Genomic DNA, 16,586 nt, shown 5'->3' on the forward strand with positions numbered 1-16,586 from the left:
ATATTAACATTAAAAGGTGAAAAGAACTCACAATTTCTTCTCATAAATTTTTTCTACTTTTTAAAAATATGAAATTCTTTGTTACTCTGCTATGAAATTCAAACTGATCTTGGGGAGATTCATCATTTATGGACTAAAAATTAATCATATTCTTTTTTAAAATTAAGACCTGCAGGGGAGTGCCAAGGTGACTAACAAGGTAATTTTACAGACAAAAAGTAGCTTATTCACCCTGCTCGTGGTTAAACATGCATTTTTCAGTTCCCCTTACCAGAAGCTGCTAATTACTTGCACTGAACTATTTACCTTTCCTCTTTTATTATTAATAATATTTATAATTTTAATTTGAAATAGCAAGATTACCTGTCATGCTACTTTCTGACTCTTTAGCCAATTTAGAAGAATTTCACTGTATTACATGATGCTCCCTAGTGATTAACATCTGGAATGGGCAGATGAAACAACCCCCAGTCTCACCCTTCCTTGCTCCATTTCTTACGGGGAGCCCTACTCTAACCTTTAACCAGGGCAGGAAAAGATTGCTACTGCCCCCTTCTGGCCCATTGTATTTTTTCTTCTAGAAATCTGAAACTTCAAGAGGATGCCCAAGGATTTTGAGCCACTGAAGAAAACTCAGCGGAAGGGGTTTTCCCTAGTAGAGAGGTAAAGAGAGACTTTGGGAACAGGCGGCTAAAATCAAACGAAAACACTCAAGGGGTGAGGAAGGTATAAAGGGCTTCTAAATTAATTTATCCCCACGTATCTTTCCCGCCACACGGGCTTCTCTATGCCACGGAAATATCCCCTCATCTTCAGCACAGGACTCCCTTATGCTTCCAGGTTCTACTCATAAAGAGTGGGCAACCCACTCCCCTATTATAACTTCAGTACTCCAGATCCTGTTTTCTGCTTCCCCCAATTTCGTTTTCCCACGCCTAGACCTCATTCCCTTCTCTCCTCTGCTTCAAACTCCTGTCCCGCCCACCCACCGACAGCCTCGCATTTCCAGGAGCTCGGACCCTCCTCTCCTTCACGCACTCCGTCTACCCTGACCTCTGCTCTTCCTTGGTTGTCATCGCACCCCCTTCAGCACCCCTTAGCTGAGCGGGCAGTCACTCTTTGCCTTTGAATGACAGACATGTTCCCTCTTGAATGCCTCTCCCCGACCCCCGCCCCAAGCGACTGAAAAAGGAAACATGCGCACTTCAGAGCTAGAAGCTGTCCTAGTGCTGAAATTTATAGGCTGGGTAAGATCACGTCTCCGTCTCTTTCTGTAGCCCTCATTCCAGCACAGGATCTCAGCATTTTTGCCCGCTTCTCCCTACCCACTCCAGCTCGCAGAGTCCTTTCATCTCCCTCATTTACAACTTATTTTAAAAAGAGAACATTTTCTAGAGAAAGGGGATTTGCTAAACAGAAAGGACTTAAAAGCCACAGCAACCAGACTTCCAGCATGGCATTGTCACCAGCCCCCTTTGCATGGTGATGCGATTAAGGTAGCAGCATTTTTATTATTTAGGAAAAGCAGCTGGGGGATCATCAGTTCTAAGGCTTTGTCTTTCCTGGGTTAACTGATGGTCCCGAGCCCAGTTTGACCTGAGCACGATGCTTAGTACTGGCACTTTTTGTTTTTTCTCAGCAAACTATACAAACCCAAATCTCTTTCTGATTTTCAAGGAAACTAGATTCCTGCCAGGTTTTGAATCTGGACAATAGACAGATACTTTGTCCTAGCTTCTTTCTGGAATCGTTTCGGGGATATTTTCCACAAGATCACAGAAACAGGAATGAACCGGCAGCTAGTGAACATTTTGACAACCTTGTTTGCATTTTTCTTAGAGACAAACAACTTCAGGTAGGTGAAAAGACTTTGCATGTTGATATTTTCCACATGAGAACTGTTTGAAAGATAACATGTCATACAGTTTTTCTCAATTTCCTATGCCCCAGACCATATTATTTTAATTTTATGGGAGAGAGTTAGATTTCTTTTGTTCTTTTAAAAAGCTTAATTATGGTGGGAGGGGTGTAAATTTTCACAAAGGCAAGTTTTATGATATATAACCCCACTCTATGCATTTCAACATATTTTCACAGCCAATGTGATATTAAAGTAGTCTGATGAGTTGCATGCTCTTTAAATTTCTATATAATGGTGAATTTTTTTATTTCAAATTCTTCTGGAAGTCATTTAAAAGGATTATTGAATGCAATACTTTTCATATGCTGGAAGTGATTGGATTAATTTACCAAGATCGTGATTCTTTTATATGAGATATTAAAAAAAAAACCCTAATTCTTAGCCAACTTGGGACTTCTATTATATTTCAGCAACTAGATGCATACTATGAGGACTACAATTCAGGAAATTTCTTGAAACATCAGTAACATTTCAAATCACATTTTGCCACTATATTCTACTGTTCAGTATAGTCGAAATTGATTGCCTACCAAAATGTAATTAATGACATCTTTGTATTTATGTATGCATGTGAAATAGACTATGAATAATTAAAATAAGTGAGAAATCATTATTTGCATGCTTGCATTTTCTTCCTAATTTAAAAATTGTCAAATCAAATGATACTTCAAAATATCAGATTATTACCAATAAGTAAAATAGCCAACCTAATGAAAGATAGATAGGAGATGTTCATACAACAAAGTATAGAACTCTTCATTTAATTTTCACCAAATTTTATGGTATTTTTTCACAGAACCAAGAGAAATGAAACATATAGCAGCAATGCTCTGAGTACTGGGAAAACCCACTACGTTCCTTTCAGGTTCACACCTCCTACTATGATTAAGAAAAACTGTAGGCTGGGTTTTATTAGAATCATCATCATCATCATCATCATCATCATCATCATCATCTTCACCTTCACCTTCACCACCACCACCACCACCATCATAATCAAATAGTACTTGATTAATCAGATGATCTGCATATGGGAATGTGAGTATTTCTAGATGATCATATCAATTTTTTAACTCCTACCAAATGTTTACATCATCTTTGCACTTATATTTAATATTACTTCTTTGAAAAACTGGAAAGAATGTGGTATTTTTTGTTGTAATTTTTTTAGTTATAAAATTAACAAGACTATTAAATTATTGAAAACAAAGCTTGTAAAATTTCTTCAGGGTAGAAATCAACATTCAGACACCACTATATATTGTGAAATAATTCATTTTCACTACAAACTAAATATGCTCTTTTTATAAGCCCTTTAAGGAAAATAAAAATTTTCCAACCAACATTTAGTATTTTTGATCATTCAAGAGAAAATAATTTAAAAGTTCTTTTCTATGAATACTTTATTCCAGTCGACAATTTAAATGCCTATGTATAAATAACAACTGATACAATAATAGAAGTATGGGCATGCTCATTGTTGACCTATTTTAGAATGAAGTTAAATTTCCAAGTGAAGATTTTCTTTTAGACATCACATTGAAAAGTATTAATAGTTGATAGCTGGAATAGAATCTAGCAGGTGAGAAAATAAGCAATGGGATAATTAGTTCATGCTTACTTTGTTCTGCCTATATTTCTTATAAAAAGTAGAGGACTTATTTTAAGGGCTAAAATACTGGAAGAATTTTTTGAAATTCATGAGGAAATTATTTTAAGACAAACACCTAAATTTTAGAAGTTATCGTCTTCATTTCTCTGTTGACTTTAGAAAGAAATATCATTTATGGGTAATAAAGAACATTATAAACTTGAACAAAAAGATAGATACAGAGACAGTAAAGCATCAAACAGACTGTCAAATTATAGGGGGGAAAGTTAGGGAGAGGTGGGGGAGATAAGAGATAAATCAAAGGACTTGTATGCATGCATATAAGCATAACCAATGGATGCAAAACTCTGGGGGTGAGGGCATATATGGGAGTGGGGTGAGGGGTGGCAATGGTAAAATATGTACACATATAATACCTTAATAAAAAATTGGGAAAAAAAAGAAATATCCTTAACAATATGTCCATAAAATCTACACTCTAAAATTATGTGTATTGTTTCATCTTAAACATCTTATGTATGGCTGAAGTTTGAAAACTTAGGAGATACAACTCAGAATTTGTACCTCTCACCATTTAAAGTTAACTCTAGACCAGAAGTTGACCAAAGAGTTTATAATTTATTTTCTTCTTAATAACTTATCAAATATATTTACAAAACATGTGAAACATTATCTGAGTATTAGTTCTTAGGCAATGAGAATGGAATTATTGCTAAAATATTCAATGATGTGTTTAGGGCGGCTTTCTGCAAAGACCATGACTCCAGGTCTGGAAAACAACCTTCGCAGACCCTATCCCCTTCAGATTTCTTGGACAAATTAATGGGAAGGACATCAGGATATGATGCAAGAATCAGACCAAATTTTAAAGGTACGTTTTGCTTAAACTTATGTTAAGCCTGTGGGAAATCTAGACATTTAAATATTCTTTAAAAAGTTTTCAGGTCAATTTGGGATTCTTTTGAAGTAGTCTATTTAATAGCTTAAATTTTACATGTTACTTGCAACTTTTGAAAACTTTCATTTGTGCTCTATTTCACAAAGAAGACTAATGTCAGAGATTATTGCCACATTCCCTATTTTCTCTTAAGTAAGAGAGTGATTGGAAATGAATACAAGAGCAAATGATGGGCTTCACTTGTATGAATGCCTACCAGGACTCATAATTCAATGGTTACACCAAAATCCTTGGTTTGGGTTTTAAATACCTATTCCCAAAGTAAAGATTAAATCTCAGTGTAAAACATACCATTTTACACATTTTCAGGCCTCTCTCATTTTTAAATATTGTGAGAAGAGGCTCTAATACCACATCAGAAAATTTTGATTTCCTCTTGTTTCAACATTCTAATTATTTATTTGACATATCTGAAATTAACACAGAAGATAACAGAATTATAAAGTGCACATGTCAAGACGATACTTTCTTTGTTCAATTAGAAACAAACCTAAAAATTTGGCTTTATTGTTGAACATTACAAAAGTGTAATTAATAATCTGAAGAAATTACTTTTTAACTATTTGGTTTATTTTTATTCTGAATCAGAAAAATACTGTAATAAGAACCAATCACTAATAATTGGATTATTTTTAATGTTTCAATTTTTAAATACATATTTTAAATGCTTTAATTTTTTAATATATATTTTAAATGACAATTGCATTTTACCTTATAATTTAATTTAATGCATTGTGAAACGTTTATAATATTTTATAAGAGGAGAAACCTATAATATTCTGGATGTTATGTCACAGTTCATGCATTGCTTTGGTTCTGCTTATTAGCAATTTAATTGGATTGCTTTCCTTGAATTTTGATTAATCTTTATTATTAGCAAATGCCAGCATAAAAATTAAATTCTAAATTCATTTCTTCTTTAAATGCTACACCTCTGAATATACTCAGCTAAGGGCACATTTCATAAAGAAATACATTAGAATTTTGACAAAACATGTTTTTTTTTTATTTATAGGGTATTTCCAAAAGAGACAACAGAACTAAGTTCAAAGCTTGATTTTCCTGAAAACAATTTTCATATTCAGCCCATTTCATATTAATTTTGTGATCATTGCTTTGGAAGTCAATATTTGAAACAAAATCCTATGAGTAACAAGTCAAGAATCAGCTTTCAATGGGACTGCTCATTCATACATTTATTCATTTAGCTATTCAATAACTCTGGAGTTTGAACTATATGCAAAATACTAACACCTGCATGCTTTGAGAAGTGGAAAGATGACACAGTTTTGGGTGCTACCATAAAAATTTTCAGTAAGGAGATTAGATGTTACATGAATATTTATAAAATATAATGATATAAGCTATATGTTATTATATAGAAGTAAAGTAATTAAGAGTTAAGTAACATTAGGAAGTACAGATAAAATACTACAGGTTTCCAACAAATGAAAAGATGATTTCTATTAAGCTATTCATGGAAAGCTTAATAGAGAAGGTGCAGAGATGAAAAATTGTTTCAAGTTCATGAGCATCCTGTTTAATAGCAGTTATTATTATTTTCTAGGAATAATTCTTCAAAAGGAGATAGAAGTAGAGAGAGTAATAAAAATCCATGTTGCCATTGCTACTTAAGTGACCATATAGAATGAACAATCATTTCCATATGCAAGCTTTTTTTCTGGTTCTTCTGGGGATGTCACCCTTTGGAAGTGACAGTTATCATTATCCTAAAGGATAAATAAATAAGGGGAATATCAAGTATAGCAAAGTATGGTCATGTTTTGAGATGTATCCACTACTTGAAGACCTGAACACAGGATGTTTAAAGACTTATAAGAGGGAAATATGTGGATATAATTTAAGACTCTATTACTAATGGACTTCACTGAGTTTTGTCTCCCTCTCCCTTTATATCCTCATTTCAATGAATCCTGATACTCTTTCATAAATTTTATTTACACAGACAATTTATAACAGATCAATTACCTAACAGTTCCCACAATTCTCATTACTCTTAGGATCTTGGCTTTTCCTGTATATAGAACATTCCTCATTATTTTAGACAAAAACAATTATCTCTCTTTAGTGTTCCCATAAAACTTTATGTTTAATATGGTTCTTTAGCATACTTATGTTTTATCTACCCACCCCTACACTACATCTAAGAGAGCAGTGAAGTGTTGTTATTTATACTGATGAAGGAGAAGGAGAAGGAGAAGAAGGAGAAGGAGAAGGAAGAGAAGGAGAAGAAGGAAAAGAAGGGGAAGAAGAAGAAGAAGAAGGGGAAAATGATCATGATTAACAAGAAGACACAAGGGCAATATTTGGCCACAAGAATAAAAGCAAGAGCCAGATATGGGCTGCTGAGGCAAAGGGAATGGCTTTTCTAGAAGTCTTACTAAATAAAAGCACATTTCTCTGTTTCCTTGCTGCCATGCATTAGCAAGGGAGAAAGAAATGCATATGCATAATTTTTCTTATTGGAAGGCATGTCTCCTTCATACTTTCAAGTCAGTAAAATATATCATGTCTATTCAATGTCCCTGATAGACTTTGAAAGATGTCATAATGGGGATACATACAAGAAGGAAGATGGACGTAAGCTAGAAAAGGGAAGCTGAGACATGATTCAGACTTAGGTCTGTAATTGAGAGCCATTCTTAGAAGCTATAGGGAGAAAATAGCTTTTCTGATGTGGAGCATAAGTGTATAAACAAAGTCATGAGTCAGAGTTGCCAATTGCATTACATCTATAAGATCCATAGAGACCTGGGCCAGATCTTGTTAAAACATAAATTTTCAAAATCCTCAGTTCAGATAAAAACACAAGCTATGTCTGCCTGGTTTTAAAACTATGGTAAATATCGATTTTATGCCAACAGATGAGTCTTTTTCCCCACTTGGGTGTTTTGTCTCATTGTCAGTTGATTTATCATGATGTTATTCTATCATTCAATCAGCTATTCCTTTGTCAGTATTATTGTATCTTGAAAATGCCACTTTAAACATTAAGCTTTTAAAGAAGCCAAATGAAATGCTCAAACCAGAGAAAAATGCATTAGTTCTAATTCTCTGTCTTTGAAACAAAGCCTTTATCTATTGTAACGATATTTGCTTTGAAAATTAAATTAACTTGGAGTTATAGCCTAAGTTTTATCCCAATATGAATAAATACATTTCACTATCACATTCATTTTGGAATAGGATCTTGAAAAGATAAAGCCAGGAGATAATTATTCACTTCACTTCTTTGTGCATGCCATGCACACTATTCTCCCCTCCCCTCACCCCATGTCTGGAGACCTAAATCTGAATGCGTCATGTGTGACATTAAAACCTACATTTGCATGCAATATGGCTTCCATTTCCCAAGGAGATATCAGCTCAAGAGGTGTTTCAGATATAAGTAGAAATAAATACCCTTCTAAAACAACTAAAGGTCTTCAGGTTTCTCCCCTTGGAAATTCTCTTGTCTGTAGCCATGTAAACCTCAAACTCAAATGCTGTGCTTACCAACCCTTGTAGGGGGTGGCTTGAACACAAATGTCCATCTAGTAGGGACTCTTGGAAAGAGTGATTTACTCACTGATAATGTAGCCACATAGTGTGATCATTTCTTTGATCACCCTGGTAGATATGGGCATCACATATTAATATGAAGAGTAAAATGCTTTCATGTATCAGAAGTATTTGACCCGAGTACAGAAAGTAGCAGTAGCCTTCAGGCAACTGAAAGGGTAAAGCCATCCTATCTAATAAAAGAGTAATATGCAAATTAACCACCACTCCACCACACCCACAAGCCACACCCACAAAGCCAATCAGGAACAAGTATGCAAATTAACCCAATCAAGATGGCTGCAGCCACAGAGCTGCAGCAAACAGGAGGTTTGGGTTTCCCCGAACAATGGAGGAAGCCAAGGTTCCCTGCCTCCCTGGCCAGCCCAGGCCTACACTCAAGGCTACAAAGTTTCAATTATAGAAGGTAAATAAATTCCAATAAAAATGGCTGCAACTACAGAGTGAGCAGGAGGCTTGGCTCCGCTCAAGGCTACAAAGTTTCAATTATAGAAGATAAATAAACCCCAAATACCAGGGTCTCCACTTGGGTGGCCAGGGGGCATGGCCAGCCTGCAAACCACCACAGGCCCCTCGCCCAGGCCATCCCATGCCCCAAGGGAACCCCCACCCTGATCCGGGACACCCTTCAGGGCAAATCAGCTGGCCCCCACCTGTGCATCAGGCCTCTATCCTATCTAATCCTATCTAATAAAAGAATAATATGCAAATTGACTGTCACTCCAATACACAAGATGGCTGCCCCCATGTGGTCAAAGATGACTGCCCCCATGTGGACACAAGATGGCCACCACAAGATGGCCAACAGGGGAGGGCAGTTGGGAGGGACCAAGCCTGCAAGGGAGGGCAGTTGGGGGTGACCAGGCTGGCGAGGAGGGAAGTTGGGGGCAACTGGGCCTGGAGGGAAGGGCAATTGGGGGGGACCCATACCTGCATGGGAGAGCAGTTGAGGGGGGGGGACCAGGCCTGCAGGGGAGGGCAGTTAGGGGTGACCAGGACTGCAGGGGAGAGCACTTAGGGGCAATCAGGCTGGCAGGGGAGCAGTTAGGCCTCAATTAGGCTGTCAGGGGAGTGGTTAGGGAGTGATCAGGCTGGCAGGCAGAAGTGGTTAGGGGCAATCAGGAAGGCAGGCAGGCGAGCAGTTGGGAGCCTGCAGTCCTGGATTGTGAGAGGAATGTCTGACTGCCCATTTAGGCCCAACCCTAAACGGGCAGTCAGACATTCCTGGAGGGGTCCTAGATTGGAGAGAGTGCAGGCTGGGCTGAGGGACACATAACTCTGTGCATGAATATCGTGCACCAGGCCTCTAGTTTTAGAATAAGACAACAGGAGATAAAAGGAGGAGAAAAGGTTATTGAAAAGAAAGGCTGTGGATAACAAAGGGAATGATATTATTTAGGGATGATATTTATAGAGATTTTATTTTAATATCTGAAGTCCACTTTGTGATAATTTATTTTAGATTTTGTGTTATGGATGGACACCAAGTAATACATTTGTATATAGTAGGCTACTACTACAGGCCTTCAAGGTGCCTGTCAGGGATTTCAGGTGGTATCAAGAAGGAGGCATCTTTCCTAGCTGGTGTGGCTCAGTGACTGAGCATCAACCCATGAACCAAGAGGTCACAGGTTCGATTCCTAGTCAGGTCACATGCACATGCCCAGTTGTGGGATCAATCCCCAGTTGGGGGGGGGGGTGCATGGGAGACAGCAGATCAATGTTTCCCTCTCATCTATGTTTCTTTCTCTCCCTTCCTCTCTCTAAAAATAAACAAAAACATTTTTTTTTTAAAGAAGGAGGCATCCACAGAATTTTAACACACTCTAGTAAAGTATATTCCAATAAGTTCACCTTAGTGGAATATGTCTTTCATTCTGTGGTGACAGAACGGTATAGTAGAAAGAGCCCTGGACACAGATCCAGAAAACCCAGGTTCATGTCCTGACTCAGCCACTTTTGACCTCAGGTTTTCTTCTGCCTTTGTTACTCATTTGGGTTGTTCTGAACATCAAAGGGGATTATGCATCTGATAGATTTGTTTTGAAGTAGGAAGACCTAAATAATTTGAATTATTATTATTAGTCCTCCATTTCTCCTTTTAACCAACACTGACTATATATTATCAAAGCTTACCTTTCATGGCAATTGGGTCTTTATAATTGTTTGATGTTTTAAAAATATGTTTTTATTGATTTTAGAGAGAGAGGAATGGAGAGGGAGAGAGATATATTAATGTGAGAAACATTGATAGATGCCTCCCTCATGCCCCTTATGGGTAGCAAGCCCACAACCCAGGAATGTGCCCTGACTAGTATCAAACCAGCAACCTTTCAGTGCATGGGACAATACTGAAGCTACTGAGCCACACCAGTCAGGGCACTGTTTGATTTTTTTAATGAAAAAAAAAAAAGTCTTGAAAAGTTCTAGCATCTTAGAGTTCAAACACAGTAACAAGAACATAGATAACATGAGTCTCAGCTAGTTCTCCCATTATTAGTTTGGTGAGAAAATTTTCAACATGAAAGGGCTATTTCTAATCCTAAATATGAAACAAAGAGGGAGCCATTTATGGAAAGGACTTATCATTATCCATTCAAATTGAATCCCTCATTGTTTTTGGATTTTTTAAGTGAAAAAAGAAAAAGACATGGAACTAATTTCATGTGGTCCTAGAAAGAACCTTAAATTTACATGAAGATGTATGACTGTCATTTCTGATGTATTTTCTTGTGCAGTTACTGCAGTTGCAAGGGTTGTGGCACAAATATGCTGAATTTATTTCCTATTTTAGAATAAGTATTTTTAAAAGAACATGTGGTCTCTACAACATAGAAGGTTAAGAACACTGGAAATGGGAAACCATAACTTAATTTTTGAGAATGTATTGTATTGCTTCTTAGTTGATTCTGGGTGACTTCATATCTTGAGTTTTCATTATTGATAGAGCCTAAACATTTATCTTGAATTCTATAGTGCTTGTTGCTCTTCCTCATCCTGAAAGGCAATTTAGCCCATTTTGCTGATAATCTGAGACTTTATTTTTTTTTAAAAAGATAATGGCTTAGATATCAGGTTATATTGGTCCTTAATGACTGGATATTACGATGTGTCCAGCTGGGGCAAGCCAATTTAGAGTGACAAAAAGTCATTAGTTTTTTTCCTACTGGTGTTGGATATTTTTCTTGGTGTGTTGGATCAGATACATTTGAAATAGGGTCTTAAAAAATGAAAATATAGTTGACCTAACATCATAATAACAAGGTCATTAGAAGCACTCTGGGTTCTCCTAGGAGTTAACACCTCTTAAAAGAGGCAGTCCTGAGGGTGACATGCAGCATTTGCTCATTGACTTCTTTTTTGAGAGGGCTACTCTGGACACTTGTGACTGATTGCAGACACATTTAGCCACATAAAACCCACTAAAGAAAGATCATGATCAAAAGGAATAGGTCTCTAAGTGGTACTCTTATGTGTGCAAGATGTTTAAGAATAAAGTCACTAGGTGACCCTCTTGGAGTCTAGTCTGGCTAGCCAACTAATGTGGTCATGGGGCAAGTACAAGAGTGATGCTGGGCACTCTCTGACTCATGCTCTGGATTATGCACTCAGCATTCCCTTATGAGCATGAATACACCAAATGGTGGCTGTGTTTTATTAACATATTCATCCAAGAGTGCAAAAGAGAATCCTGGACTGAGTCAAAATATGGAAACTCAATAGGCATTTATCACAAATATGACTGGATAAGTCTTGTTTTCTAATGCATCTTTTTCTCTGATGGGAGGGGGTTAACACTTTTGTGAGGAAAAATAAATTACATGCCCATGCATTGTCAGGGCAATAGAGTACATTTTTGTCAAGTAGCACACATGTGGACACAACAATTATATGTAAAGATTTACATCTTTATATTTGAGTCTAAACACATATTTGCTTATTCCTTTAATAATTAGTGAACAATTAAATGGTAAACAATATGTGCAGGTGACATGTTACTTGCTAAGCATACAGTGGTAAACAGAAATTTAAGTTTTTATTTATATTTTTGAAAATTGGAAGAACATAAGAATTCCCTTTATTATTTAGTCTTTCCATAAACCAATAACTTTACAGAGATATGCTTTATTATTCATGAAACCAGAACTACATTTACCAGATTTTAGAAACACAGAACCTAAGACTTGCCATGATGTGATTTGACTAATGTTACAAAGCAGCTCTATCAAATTGGGAATTTAGAACATCAAGAACCTGAATATTCATGACAATTTTTATTGTTATCTTTATTTTTCAGTTACAGTTGATATTCAATATTATTTTGTATTAGTTTCAAGTGTACAGCATATCAGTTAGATAATCATATACTTTACAAAGTGTCCCCCCACCATATTTCCAGTACCCATGTAGCTCCATACTTAGTTATTACAATGTTATTACTATACTAGAGGCTCAGTGCACAAAATTCGTGCATGGGTGGGGTCCCTAGGCCTGGCCATCGATCAGGGCCTATCAGGTTCCCCACCTCCCCACCTCCTCCTTCCTTTGCCACCCACATCTGCTGCCACCCACTCCTGGTTCCCATCCCATCCCTGGATCGAAGCCCAATTGGGTGATTGGGACCTGAAGGCTGGGGGAAAGGGCCAACCACCACCGCAGCGGGTGGGTGGCAGGCCAAATGGGGGAGGGACTGGGGGAGGGACCCAGGAGGTTGGCCAACAGCCCCAAGGAGGGAGCCAGCCCTCAGCTCCCCTGAGAAAGGGGCTGTGTCAGCCGCCACCCACCCCCTGTTCCCTGTCCCAGCCTGGGGGCCCAGCACCAATCAGGGCCTGCAGGCTGGAGGCAGCTCCTGCATTGAACATCTGCCCCTTGGTGGGCAGTGCGCGTCATAGCAACCAGTCATTCCTGCTGTTCCATCGTAATGGTAGTTTAGGCATATATATTTATATATATATTTATGTATTTTATATCCCCATGACTATTTTGTAACTACCAATTTATACTTCTTAATCCGTTCATCTTTTTCACCCAGTCCTCCAACACCCCTCCTCTCTGGAAACCATCCATCTGTTCTCTGTATCTATGAATCTGTTTCTACTTTGTTCATTTACTTTGTTCTTTAGATTCCACATATAAGTGAAATTACATGGTATTTGTCTTCTTCTGACTTATTTCACTTAGCATAATACCCTTTAGGTCCATTCATAGTATCACAAATGGTAAGATTTCATTCTTTTTTATGGCCAAATAATATTCCTTTGCATATAAATACCATCATCACTTTTTTATCCACTCGACTGTTGATGGGCACTTGCATTGTTTCCATATCTTGGCTACTATAAATAATGCTGCAATTAACATAGCAGTGCATATATTCTTTCAAAATAGTATTTTGGGTTTCTTTGGATATAAACCTAAAAGTAGAATCACTGGGTTATAAGGCCATTTCATTTTCAATTTTTCTAGCAACCTCCATACTCCAGATGGCTGCAACAGTCTGCATTCCCACCAATAGTGCATGAGGATTTCCTTTTCTCCACATCCTCACCAACACTTGTTTGTTGATTTGTTGATGTTAGCCATTCTGGCAAGTGCCAGGTGATATCTCATCCTGGTTTTAATTTGCATTTCTCTGATAATTAGTGACATTGAGCATTTTTTCATAGGTCTATTGGCCATCTATAGGCCCTCCTTAGAGAATAGTCTTCCACTCCTTTTTAATTGGATTATTTGGGGGGTTTGGAGGTTGAGTTGTATAAGTTTTTATAAATTTTGTGTATTAACCCCTTATAGTATGTGTCATTGGTGACTAGGTTCTCCCATTTGGTAGTTTGTTTTTTCATTTTGTTAATGATTTCCTTTAGTTTGATTTAGTCCCATTTGCTTTTCTTTTGTTTCCCCTGCCTAGATAGATAAAAAAAATATTAATAAGAGAAATGTCATAGATTTTACTGTGTATGTTTTCTTCTAGGATTTTTATGGTTTTGAGTCTTACATTTTAAGTCTTTAATCCATTTTGACTTTTCTCTTGTGTATGGTGTAAGAGGGTGGTCTAGTTTCATTTTTTTGCATGTCTATGTTCAATTTTCCTAAGGTCATTTATTGAATACACTGAGTGACAAGATTATTATGATCTCTGAATACATAATAATCTGGCCACTCAATGTATGTGTGTGTGTGTGTGTGTGTGTGTGTGTGTGTGTGTGTGTGTATATATATATATATATATATATATATATATATATATATATATATATATATATATTAGAGGCCCGGTGCATGAATTTGTGCATGGGTGGGGTCTGGCCAGCCTGGCCAGGGGGAGGGGACATAGGCAGTTGGCTGGCCTGCCTGCTGGTTGAACTCCTGGTCGAGGGGACAGTTTGCATATTAGTCTTTTATTATATAGGATATACACTAGTGGCTGATTATTATGTGTTCAGAGATCATAATAATCTGGCTACTCAGTGTAGACTGTCTTTACTGCATTGTATCTTCTTGCCTCCTTTGTCCTATAGAAATTGACCATATAATTGTGGGTGTACTTCTGGGCTATTTTGTTCCATTGATCTATATGTTTGTTTTTATGCAAGTACCATGCTGATTTGATTATTATAGTTTTACTAGAGGACTGGTGCATGAAATTCATGCACGGGAGGGTGTGTCCCTCAGCCCAGCCTGCACCCTCTCCAATCTGGGACACCTCGAGGGATATCCGACTGCCCGTTTAGGCCTGAACGAAGTAGGATCGGGCCTAAATGGGCAGTTGGACATCCCTCTCACAATCCAGGACTGCTGGTTCCCAATGGCTCACCTGCCTGCCTTCCTGATTGGCCCTAACCACTTCTGCCTGCCAGCCTGATCACCCCCTAACCACTCCTCTGCCAGCCTGATTGCCCCTAACTGCCCTCCCCTGCAGGCCTGGGTCGCCCCAACTGCCCTTCCCTCCAGGCTTGATCACCCCCAACTGCCCTCCCTTGCAGACCTGGTCCCTCCCAACTGCCCTGCCTGCTAGCCTGATTGCCCACAACTGCCCTCCCTTGCAGGCCTGATCCCTCCCAACTGCCCTCCCCTGCTGGCCATCTTGTGGTGGCCATCTTGTGTCCACATGGGGGCAGCTATCTTGTGTGTTGGAGTGACAATTTGCATATTACTCTTTTATTAGATAGGATAGATGCCTGGTGCACGGGTGGGGGCTGGCTGGTTTGCCCTGAAGGATGTCCAGGATCAGGGTGGGGGTTACCTTGGGGTGTAGGGCAGCCTGGGCGAGGGGTCTGTGGTGGTTTGCAGGCTGGCCATGCCCCCCCAGCAACCCAAGCGGAGGCCCTGGTATCTGGAATTTATTTATCTTCTATAATTGAAACTTTGTAGCCTTGAGCGAAGGCGAGGACCAGCCAGGAAGCTTGGCTTCCTCCATCACTGGGGGCAACCCAAGCCTCCTGCTCAGCTCCAGCTCCATGGCACATTTTTTAAAAATATATTTTATTGATTTTTTTATAGAGAGGAAGGGAGAGAGATAGAGAGTTAGAAACATCGATGAGAGAGAAACATCGATCAGCTGCCTCCTGCACACCTCATACTGGGGATGTGCCCGCAACCAAGGTACCTGCCCTTGACTGGAATCGAACCTGGGACCTTTCAGTTCGAAGGCCGATGCTCTATCCACTGAGCCAAACTGGTTAGGGCCCAAGGCACATTTTTGTTGGGATTTATTTATCTTCTATAATTGAAACTTTGTAGCCTTGAGTGGAGGCCAGGGCCGGCCAGAGCGGGCAGGAAGCTTGGCTTCCTCCATTGCTGGGGAAACCCAAGCCTCCTGCTTGCTCCATGGACACAGCCATCTTGGTTGGGTTAATTTGCATACTCACTCCTGATTGGCTGGTGGGCATGGCTTGTGGGCAGAGCGGAGGTATGGTCAATTTGCATGTTTCTCTTTTATTAGTGTAGATAATATAATTTGATATCAGGTAGCATAAAAATTCCAACTTTGCTCTTCTTTCTCAAGATTGCTGTGTCTATTCAGGGTCTTTTGTGGTTCCATATAAATTTTTTGATTATGCTAGTTTTGTGAAAAATGCTATTGGTATTTGCATTGGATCTATAGATTGCTTTGGGTAGTATGGACATTTTAATGATATTAATTCTTCCTATCAATGAGCATGGTATATGTCTTTTATTTATATCTTTTTCAAACAAATATAAGATTTTAAATATGTTTTTATTGATTTTAGAAAGAGAGGAGGGAGGGAGGGAGGGAGGGAGGGAGAGGGAGAGAGAGAGAGAGAGAGAGAGAGAGAGAGAGAGAGAGAGAGAAGGAAACATCGATGAGAAAGAAACATTGATCGGCTGCCTCCTACATGCCCTCTATTGGGGTTTGAGCCATAACTAAGGCATGTGCTTGTGGGCATGTGCCCTGACCAGGAATCAAACCAGTGACCTCTTGGTGCATGGGAGGACACTCAATCCACTGAACCACACCAGCCAAGCAGAAATCTAAGCTTTTAAATGCCAGT

The 16,586-nt window shown here is 38.6% G+C and overlaps 1 protein-coding gene across 2 annotated transcripts in view; it reads left to right on the forward strand.

The window, feature by feature from the left end:
• The first annotated feature begins 1,787 nt into the window (after positions 1-1,787).
• Positions 1,788-16,586, forward strand: part of GLRA2 (glycine receptor alpha 2) — a 168,237-nt gene continuing 153,438 nt past the window's right edge. For both annotated transcript variants that reach the window (XM_054715516.1, XM_008154921.3), the window contains exons 1-2: positions 1,788-1,855; positions 4,271-4,404. In XM_054715516.1, the coding sequence (XP_054571491.1) occupies positions 1,788-1,855; positions 4,271-4,404 (202 nt within the window). The remainder of the gene's footprint in view (positions 1,856-4,270; positions 4,405-16,586) is intronic.

This window comes from Eptesicus fuscus, chromosome 1 (assembly GCF_027574615.1).
Source record: "Eptesicus fuscus isolate TK198812 chromosome 1, DD_ASM_mEF_20220401, whole genome shotgun sequence".
Taxonomy (NCBI): domain Eukaryota; kingdom Metazoa; phylum Chordata; class Mammalia; order Chiroptera; family Vespertilionidae; genus Eptesicus; species Eptesicus fuscus.